This window comes from Bubalus kerabau, chromosome 7 (genome assembly GCF_029407905.1).
Source record: "Bubalus kerabau isolate K-KA32 ecotype Philippines breed swamp buffalo chromosome 7, PCC_UOA_SB_1v2, whole genome shotgun sequence".
NCBI lineage: Eukaryota > Metazoa > Chordata > Mammalia > Artiodactyla > Bovidae > Bubalus > Bubalus kerabau.
The window spans coordinates 103,671,044-103,681,827 of NC_073630.1; the positions used below are offsets into that span (position 1 = coordinate 103,671,044).

General features: G+C 40.1%; 1 protein-coding gene across 2 annotated transcripts in view; it reads left to right on the top strand.

The window, feature by feature from the left end:
* The window catches only part of CDS1 (CDP-diacylglycerol synthase 1), a 76,007-nt gene extending 65,471 nt beyond the window's left edge, over positions 1 to 10,536 (top strand). Inside the window, exons 12-13 of one of the 2 annotated variants that reach the window (XM_055588982.1) lie at positions 1,631 to 1,734; positions 7,699 to 10,536. In XM_055588982.1, the coding sequence (XP_055444957.1) occupies positions 1,631 to 1,734; positions 7,699 to 7,828 (234 nt within the window). In that variant the 3' untranslated portion in view covers positions 7,829 to 10,536. The remainder of the gene's footprint in view (positions 1 to 1,630; positions 1,735 to 7,698) is intronic. The other variant, XM_055588983.1, reaches the window with a different exon arrangement.
* Positions 10,537 to 10,784: the final 248 nt, after the last annotated feature.

Genomic DNA, 10,784 nt, shown 5'->3' on the forward strand with positions numbered 1-10,784 from the left:
GGGCCACAGCAGTAGCTGTGCAAGACAAGAGGCCTGAAAAGGCTGCAAAGAGTAGAGCAGGGCTGAGTCACCATGGCTCTCCTGTGCTTGGGTCAGTAGGGGAGAGACGGAAGGAAATGTGTTGGCAAAAAATTAACCCGAGTTTTTCGATCGTTTTTTCAAAGAGAGAAATGTTATGTTTAGAATGGTATTTTCATTTATTTATTTATTGGATTGCCACTCCAGTATTCTTGCCTGGAGAATCCCATGAACAGAGGAGCCTAGCAGGCTATGTCCATGGGGTTGCGGAGTATTGTATATAACCGAAGTGACTTAGCACGCATGCATAATTGCTTTTACAATGTTATGTTAGTTTCTGCTGTGCAACAACGTGAATCTACTCTATGTATACATATGTTCCCTAATTCTTGAGCTTCCACCCAACCCCCGCTCCCCACAATCCTACTCCTCAAGGTCATCACAGAGCATCAAACTGAGCTCCTTGTGGAATATACAGCAGTTTCCCGCTAGCTATTTTATTTGCTTTAATAGTCTCCAGTCCAAGGTTTCTTGTTGAATGATGAGATTTCTTTTCATGTCTGAAATGAAGGTCTAATTGCGGTTACATTTTAGAGGTTTTTCAGGTTGCCTGAGTAAATGAGAAGAACAGTTGGTCATTTCCATTTCCTGGGCACTGACACATTTCCATTTCCTGGATAGGTCTATTCAAGGTCAACTTGCAGAGGCTGATTAACCAGTCCCTCCATTTGGCCATTTAATGGACTAACATATCCCAAATGAATTAGCTGTTTTGATTTTCTTTTGTACCCCAACACTTAAAAAAAAGAGAAGAAATATTCATCACAGTAGTAAAATATTTATTTCAGCGTAAGAACTATTAGGATAAACATGAGCTAGAGCCAGTTGTACATCTGTCAACAACACTAAAATAGCACCCTGCTAGTAGTTGCTGATAAAACAGAAGAGCAGGATATATGATTAGTAATAGCTGACAGCTTTTTTTATTTAGAAAAAGTTTTATTAACTGAAAAAAAGTTAGTACTAGATTGATTGAATATTTAAATAGTGTTATTTGAAAGCTTTGGCTTGGGATTGCGTGGCAGCCCAATGGTTAAGACCCCCCTGCTTCCATGCAGCAGGTGTGGGTTGGATCCCTAAAAAGGAAGCAGCAACAACACAGAAAGCTGTGGGTCAGTTCAGTAACCATTCCAGCATGATTCTAACATATTCCAAAGGTACGGTTTAAATGTGTTGGATATGTTCTAATAAGTTTGTATTTGTGTGTGCTTAGTTGCTCAGTAGAGTCTGACTCTTTGCGACCCCATGGACTGTAGCCCGCCAGGTTTCTTTGTCTGTGGAGATTCTCCAAGCAAGAATACTTGCAGTGGGTTGCCATGCTGTCCTCCAGGAGATCGTCCCAACTCAGGGATCGAACTGAGGTCTCCTGCATTGTGGGTGGATTCTTTACCGTCTGAGCCACCAGGGAAGCCCTTATATTTAATAGGAAAATCCAATAGTAAAGTATTTTCCTTGAAGTCCATGATGTCAAGGAGACATTTACAGATAGAAATTTTACAGCAGGTGATTTTTGAGAATTTACTAATATGTTTGTTGTTTTTTTTTCCTGAAGGATTTTGCAAACACCATTCCTGGACATGGTGGGATAATGGACAGATTTGATTGCCAGTACTTGATGGCAACTTTCGTGCATGTGTACATCACAAGTTTTATAAGGTACTTTTAGATTTTTAAAAACTGTTTTGTTAGATGATTTCTCGGAGTTCTCATTCCCATAGGCATTAGTTTGAATTCGTTACTTTTCCTGTCACTGGTATTCCATAATAGTGAAAGGAATGGTGGCTCCTGGCTCCGTGTCACACTGTTGCCTTGGGCTATATGATTAAAGTGTAATTATTTTTCTTAGATTTGAACAGCTTAAAAAATAGTATATGTCATAGTCTAATAGGACTGAGTTAAAATTCAGTCAGGGTGGATGCATGGGACTGGGTTTGGAACAGGAGGAGATTTCATTTCTCAACTCTGGACGCTGTGGTGGTCAACACGGAGGATTAAAAAGGAGGACAGACTTCATCCAGCCCACTAGTTACTGCTTGAGTATCTGTTATGTGTTGGGGAATGTTCTTGGCACGGATGTAACAGAGGACAAAACAAACCAGTCCCTGTCTTCAACTTATTTTCTCGTTGGGGAGTTGGAGGGAGAAGGGGCAGGAGTGGACAACAAATATAGCTTGTTTGGTGGTTGTAAGAGCTACGGAGAAAAAGCAGTCTAAGGGATTTATGGACGTGTACGTGTGTTGAGGGTGGGAGTGGAGAGGCGAGGCAGGGTGATTGGAGAGTGTTGCTATTTTATATGGGTGCTTTATTCTCATTATTAAACTTTAATGTTTTGGGTCTGCCCTAAAACGCCAGTCTGGGGTGTGAAGGCTAACCACATCAACCACATGCTAACTTTTTTATCATGGTCTCTTCTGGTGTCTGAGCCTAGAAAACCTGTAGTTTTGAATATTTCTGAACCTAGAAAACCTGTTATTTGGAGGAAAACTCATATTTATAGCCCCTAAATATGCATTTTAAATATATACCCATAGTAGTGTGAGCATTTTTGTATTAACCTTTATTTTCCTTGAGCAGTTTTGTTAGTTTATTTCATTAATCTTTTCAAAGAGTCAGATTCTGACTTGAACTTTCTGTGTTATGTGTTTGTTTTCCATTTCATGATGTTGACTCTCATCTTTCCTTCATCTTTTAAAAAAATTTTATTGGTGTACCGTTGCTCTACAGTGTTGTTAGTTTCAGGTATACAGCGAAGTGACTCAGTTATACATTTATGCATACGCTTTCAGATTCGTTCCCCATATCGTTTATTATAGAATATTGAGTAGAGTGCCCTGTGTTATAGAGTAGGTCCTAGTTAGTTATCTGTTTTATATATAGCAGTGTGTGCATGTTAATCCCAAACTCCTAATTTATCCCCTGCCTCCAGCATTTCCCTTTTGGTAAACATAAGTTTGTTTTCAAAATCTGTGAGTGTTTCTGTTTTGTAAATAAGTTCATTTGTATCATTTTTAAAAATTAGATTTCCCATATGAGTAATACCATGGTATTTGACTGACTTCACGTAGTATGATAATCTCTAGGTCCATCTGTGTTGTTGCAAATGGCATTATTTTCTTCTATTTTATGACTCATATTCCATTGTATATCTGTACCACATCTTTATCCATTCCTCTTTTGATGGACATTTGTACATAGTGCTGCAGTGAACATTGGGGTGCATGTATCTTTTTGAATTAGTTTTCTCTGGATATATTCAGGAGCGGGATTGCTGTAGCACATGGTGGCTCTACTCTTCGTTTTTAAAAGAATCTCCATCCTGTTCTCCATAATGGTTGTGCCGATTACATTCCCACCAACACTCTCTCCAGTATTTATTGTTTGTAGATTTTTTGGTGATGGGCTTTATGACAGGTGTGGGGTGATACCTTATTGTAGTTTTGATTTGCATTTCTCGGATAATGAGTGATGTTAAGCATCTTTTCATATGCTTTTTGGCCATCTGTATGTCTTCTTTGAAGAAAGAACTATTTAGATCTTCTGCCCATTTTTTGATTGGGTTGTTTCTTTCTCTTTTTTTTGACATAGAGCTGCATGAGCTGTTTGTTTATTTTGGAGATTAGTCCCTTGCCAGTCACTTTGTTTGCAAATGTTTTCTCCCGTTCTGTGCATTGTCTTTTTGTTTTGCTCGTGGTTTACTTTGCTGTGCAAAAGCTTTTAAGCATAATTAGTTCCCATTTGCTTATTTTTGTTTCTATTTTCAATAGTCTTGGAGGTGGATCCAAAAAGATCTTGCTGCAGTTTATGTCAAAGACTGTTCTGCCTATGTTTTCCTGTAAGAGTTTTTATGGTGTCTAGCCTTACATTTAGGTCTTTGATCCATTTGAGTTTATTTTTTTGTGTGTGTTAGAGAATGTTCTAATTTCATTCTTTAACATGTAATTGTCCAGTTTTCCCAGCACCACTTATTAAAGAGACTGTCTTTTCTCCACTGTATATTCTTGCCTCCTTTGTGATAGATTAGGTGCCCATGGGTGCATGAGTTTATTTCTGAGTTTTCTATTGGTTCCATTTCTGTTTTTTGTGTTCTTTATCTTCCTTAAGTTTGAATTTTCTGTTCCTTTTCCAGCTTCTTGAGATAAAGCTTAGGTTACTGATTTTCAGGTTTCTTGTCTAATATGTTCATCTAACACTATATATTTCTTATTAACTACTGCTTTTTGAGTGCTCTTTTTAATACTCTTTAAGTACTGTCATCCCACATTTGTATTTTCATTATTCAGCTACAAATATTTTTTGATCTCCAGTATTACATCTTCTTTGACATGGGATTATTTACAAGTTCATTGATTCACTTTCAAAGAAATGGAGATTTTCTCATTCTTCTTTATTGATTTTTGCTTTAATTCTGTGACCAGAAAACATACTCTGTTATTTCATTGAGACTTGCTTTGTGCTCAAGCATATGGTCTACGCAGACATACCTTCCATGTGTACATGAGACAAGTGCTGTAAGTCCAGTGGGGGGAGTTTAGCTAAATCTTCTGTACTGATTTTTTGGTTTGGTTTTCCATCTGCTTGCTCTGTCAGTTATGAAGAGAGCTTAGTCAGAATCTCCTAGTTTTTGCTTTATAGATATTGAGATTGTGTTAGTTGTATACAGTGTATACACTGTTGAATCACTCCTAATGTCATATAATATTCATACCTGTTTAAAGCTTATTTTGTGGAATATAAGTATAGCAACATCAGCCTACTTTTGATTAATGTTTGCATAGTATTTCTTTGTCTATCCTTTTATTTCTTGTGTGCCTTTTCCCTTATATTTAAAGTGTGTTTTTCTTTTCACAAGTGTATAGCTGGATTTTGTTTGTTTTTATAACCCAGTTGACAGTCTTTGTCTTTTTAATTGGAGTATTTAATCCATTTGCGTATGATTTATTCACTGATCTATTTGAGTATTAGTAATTACTGATTAAGTCCTTAGAACTCTTTCTTTTCCAAAGATGGTCAGCTTTTAGAGCATTAACACATACTTTTTTTGCTTTTTGATCTGCTGTTCTCTCAGTAGGAAAAAGTCATGCTGAGCCTTGTTGTCCTCCATTTGAAAGTAAATATTTAGATGATTAGAAATACGGTGCTAGAGCCAGTGTGCAGCTAGCTGGGAGCACCTGCTGACAGTTTTGCATTTAGCTGAACTTGCTAGAACAGCCTTCCCTTTCTCTGGGGGCCCCTACTCTGGGTTTATGTTATGAAGTTGCTGAGTCTTGTGAAGAAATATAAGACAAGCTGTGTCTTGATGTGAGTAGACTACGGTTGTGGAAGACTTGTGGCTTCAGGGTTTTGGGAAATGATTTGAGCCACGTGCACAAAGGTGTGACCTAGGAGACAGCTAATTCATGCTATTGTGCAGTTTTCTGAATCAAAGATTTTCTCTGTGATACCACCCTACAGCAAACATTTCTTTGTTGCTGGGTTTTCTACTTATAATTCCATCTGAACTGAAGTTGTTTAGTCACTAAGTCATGTCCAACTCTTTTGGGACTCCACGGACTGTAGCCCACCAGGCTCCTTGGTCCATGCAGTTCTCCAGGCAAGAATACTAGAGTGGGTTGCCATTTCCTTCTCCAGGGGATCTTCCTGACCCAAGGATGGAACCTGAGTCTCCTGCGTTGGTAGGTGGATCCTTTACCACTGAGCCACCAGGGAAGCCCTTGAACTGAAGAGTCCTTATCATAAGTCATAAATTTAATTACCCGTGTAAATGTCTTTCTCAGAATTCTGTGCCGTTCTCCATCTATTACTTGTGTCTTGCTTCTTTTTCCCATTGGATTTCCTGAAAAGTAAACCTACTCTGCTTTTCCTGTTCAAGTGGATTGTAGGAATTGCAAAGAATAGTACATATGCATTACGGTCTCAATGAGGTGCATTCTGAATTGGACAAAATAGCACTTTAGCAGTGTAAGTATAGAAAGTGATCTGTAGCTTACAGATGGATTGAGTGCTAGTCCAAAAGGTAGGAAATTGCACTCCCCTGCTTGTCACAGCATCTCAGGATAGAAGACTGTGAAGTCCTGGTTGGGACCTTTTCTGACTCAGAGTGTACCAGGGGAGGGTGCACAGAGAAGGGCTGGTGTAGGGATGCTGGAGAAGCCTAGGGAGAGGCCCCTGCATGGTACCTGGTGGAGAGCAGTCACAGCCCAGTGGATACTTAACGCTGCCTGGGCTTATTTCCTCCCCAGTGGGAGTGGGACTGCTGGGTAAGGTGGATAAGGCAGGCAGGGTTCTCCAGCTCCCTGTCCTCCTTTCAGCTAAAGCAGGGTGCGTGCGAGTGTGGATGTTCAGTCATGTCCAACTCTTTATGACCCCATGGACAGTAGCCTGCCGGGCTCCTCTGTCCATGAAATTTTCCAGGTAAGAATACTCCAGTGGGTTGCCATTTCCTACTCCAAGGCACCTTTGCAACTCAGTGATCGAACTGGTGTCTCTAGCAACTCCTGCATTGGCAGGCAGATTCTTTACCACTGGCACCACAGCTGAAGCAGAGCCCCTTTTATTTTGTTTCTATTGTTGGGGTTTACCCAAGACCTTCTTTGAACAAAGGCTGGTGTTCCCACTGTAGATCCCAGGTGGCAGCTTCAGTGCAGGCTCAGGACTATGTGTATTCTTTCAACAAAACACTTTCTTTGTCTGACGTTTCTTTGAAGCAAAAATATTTATATTTTCATGTTCTCTTTTAGTTTATCTTCATCCACCAGGAACTGTGCTCCTTTTCTTACAGAATGGTTTCTGTGTCTTGTCCAGTCTCAGGTTTTGTTATCAACCTTCACTTCTAACTCAGGTTGCCCTTTTGAGAAGTTTTGTGGAATGTTTAGATCTGCACCCCATCAATGCCTCGTACTGACCCTGTCTTCTGTGTTTGGGCATTTCTCCCACATCTACCCTGCACACCTTTCAGTGGAGAGTTCTAGGTTTTTTTCCCTCCTCTGACGCTAACATTAAAGTGAGCTCTGAGTAAGAGCTGTTTCAGTTCTGTTAAGATTGATCCTTTGCACTTAAATGCATGACTTATTTTATCTTTCAAAAATACTTATTTGTGGCATTGGGTCTTTGTTGCTGTGTGCGGGCTTTCTCTAGTTGTGGCGCGTGGGCTTCTCATTGCGGTGTCTTGTTGCGGAGCACAGGCTCTAGAGTGCACAGGCTCAGTATTTGTGGCGCACAGCGTTTACCTGCTCCTTGGCACGTGCAATCTTCCCAGATCAGGGATCAAACCCATTTCCCCTGCATTGGCAGGTGAATCCTATCCTTTGTACCACCAAAAGGGAAAGTGTTAGTCACTCAGTTGTGTCTGACTCTTTGCGACCCCATGGACTGTAGCCTGCCAGGCTCCTCTGTCCATAGAATCTGGAATACTGGAGTGGGGAGCTATTCCCTTCTCCAGAGGATCTTTCCGACCCACGGATCAAACCCAGGTCTCCTGCATTGTAGGCAGATTCTTTACTGTCTGAGCCCCTATTGTGCCACCAGGCAAGTCCTAAAGGCATGGTTTATTTTAAATACAAGTCTGTGCTGCCTTCAGCTCTCTCAAAATAGTGTGAACTTTGTCTTTTCTGCTGTTACCAGGGGTCCGAATCCCAGCAAAGTGCTGCAGCAGCTGTTGGTGCTTCAACCAGAACAGCAGTTAAATATCTATAAAACGCTGAAGACTCATCTCATTGAGAAGGGGATACTACAGCCCACCTTGAAGGTATAATTGGAGCCGGAGAGGGATGGACTAACAATAAAGAATTCTCCAGGAAAGCACTGACAGATGACATTTTTGTAATTGTACACAGAAACAGTTGAAAATGCAATGGATTGAAGTTTTACAGACATGAATGTTTCCTCTCTGAAGTTACTGTGAATATTTAACACTTTCTTGATCTAAGTTATGAAATAAGTAGCAAATGGAGGGCAAAATGTCTTGTACTTTTTCTAAAGTGTATTTTCTGATGTTGACTTCCTTCCCATTACTTGCTCGGTTTCGTCACTTAAAAGACTTGTATTTTAAAGAGTCACACACGATGAAATGAGTACACTGAGGATGTCTTGAGGTTGCACCTGGCGGTGTGCCCTTTCCACAAATATTTACCTTTGTAGTCGGAGCCGTTCCTCATTTTCAGCAAAACGTTTTATGTAAGGCACAATAGGAAGCTAGTTCTCCTCCACTTCCTCCTCTTTCAGTCTGAAGTATTTTCTGAAGGGCTGACTTGGATCCAAAAAAAGAATAACTGTCCACTTTTCAAAGAAGTAATTATTTGCCAGGGGAAAACATTCCACTTTTAGGTAGGTTTGAAATTCAAGAGACAGGGGCTGAAGTTTCTACCACGATTGGTTTGCTCGAAACAGCCGACGTCAGACTACTTAGATAAAATGGTTTGGAAAAAAACAGGATCTTCTCAAAAGCTTTCAAGAGAAATGGGAGAATTCTGCTGGGAAGAACGGATGTGAGCATGCTCCACCCGTCATCTCGACAGACCGGCCGTCAGGAGGCAGCACTGGACGATGGCACGCGCACAGCCTACTCTTGGTTGACTTCTCTGCCTTCGTTTCCCTGTGAGCTGGTCTCCGTAAGTTCTGTACCCACGGACATCAGTATATAAGGTAGTGAGGAGGGGTGGTGACCGAGGCAGAGCAGGGGGTGCTCTGCTCTGGAGAGCAACGCCACCCCCCCCCCCCCACCCCAAGACACAGCTCCACACACCTGGGTCCCAGGTGCCTGGCTCCTGGTTCCCGTGCAGCCCACCAGACACTCCCCTGGGACGAAGCGAGATCTGCCTGGAAACCCCATCCCAGACAGGCTCCATGGTAGCAGCTAATTTTTGTCACGTTCCTCTTTCACATCATGTCACAAAACCCGAGGTCATCAGCTGGTGTTTCTTCCTTCCAACAACGAAAATCAGGCGGAAGTGATTCCCACCAAGAACAAAAAGCACACGAATGCCAAACCTTCCCTTTGGTGGACTGGACACTGTAACCAGAGGAGAATAAATTTCTTCTCAGTGGATGTCAATAATCTACTGTTGCTGTGTGCTCACTACAACTGTATTTATTGTATTGAACGGTCAGCACAAAAACCTTCAAAAATTGCCTAGTGCTCCTTGGCTAAATGTTTGGAGAGGAGAAGTTGATATATTTTAAAGAATGTTTTGTTAATGAAAAGGGTACATATTTTTGTTTAAATCAGAAACAAATTTCAATTATTTTATATTTCTGTTCTACAACTCTACTTAAAATAAGAAAATTGCGGATATGCCTGGGTTCCACAGATGTAAACTAGCAGCCTTATCACGTGTACCACATGATTGTGGTGGAGATAGTTAAACTCAGTCCCAGGAGTCTAATGTCTTGGTTTGGCATGCACTCAGTCAGTTCATCACCATTGAATGTGTGCAGTCAGCCTTATTCCACACTATTCCATACACACCTAGAATTAGCCCTGGAGATGTTATTACAGAAGGAAACGATCATTTTTCAAATCAAGCTACCTTCAGGTTAATTTTCAACATCGCTTTTTTTTTTTTTGCCTTTTTTTTACTTGCTGCATTAAAAGCCCCAAATGTGGATCATAAAAGAATTTTACTTACCAAAGTTTAAAAAGTATTGTAATAGGAACTTCTGTTGAAAACCTGGCGATTTGCACAATAAGAACTTCTTGGAGAATATGCAGTTCCCTCTGCATTTTTCTTTAGTGATGAGTGAAGTATTGCAATATAGAATTATGAGAGCATTACTGAATACATGTATTATAAAATTGATACTGTTATAAACAAAATCTGAAGCTAGAAATATTTGGGGTCACAGTAATAGCTATCCTCAAATATACTTTTAGAGTTGGGTGTATATTATTCTATATGTAAAAAAAAATTCTTAATTTTAACAGAGCTCTAAAGATTGACCTTTTTAGTGTACTTTTATAGCATGTATATTAAAATAGAATATATTTTAGCAAGAATAAAGTTTGGCAAAGATTGCCATAAAACCCTGACTTTGATCACTTTTATATTTGCACTCTGAAGCGGGTTTAAATTCCAGTGTAGCAAATGTGATGGCAGAAAAAATGGAAGACTATGAACTTCCTTTATAGTAATGGCTAAGTGTTCCAGTCTGCTGTTGGGAGAGGTACTCTGAGGGTCCTGACTGTTCAGTACAGATGTTTCCTCAGTGCTTTTCCCCTCGTGGTGATGGGTATACATTTACTGTCTGAGAATAAAAAAAATACACACACACACCCTTTTATTTTTATAGTATCTCTTCATTTGTAATTTGGTTTGATCAAAGAAAATGTCACCTATCAGGGGAAAAGAAAAAGTAGAATCAGTGTACACCTACTGTATATGGCTGGAAGATAGCTTATGATATGTGTCAATCCATTCTCTGAACCTCTTACTCAGACAGGAAAATAAACAAATCACATTTGAACTCTGTTGTGCGTTTTCTCTTTGGAGAAGAAACATTTCATTCAACAAATACAGAAACAGTGTGTACTGTTTCACCAACACCAACAGTGACATCTTCAGGGCAGGGGAGTAAATAAGCTCGGCTGATCATTAAACATGGTTGTTGAGAGGTGATATCCTCTTGATAGAAAGAGGACCGAATGTCTTGGGTATGTCTTAGTTTGTAATTGCTATTTATTTTTGTGAATCTTTATTCATCGTCACTAGAGC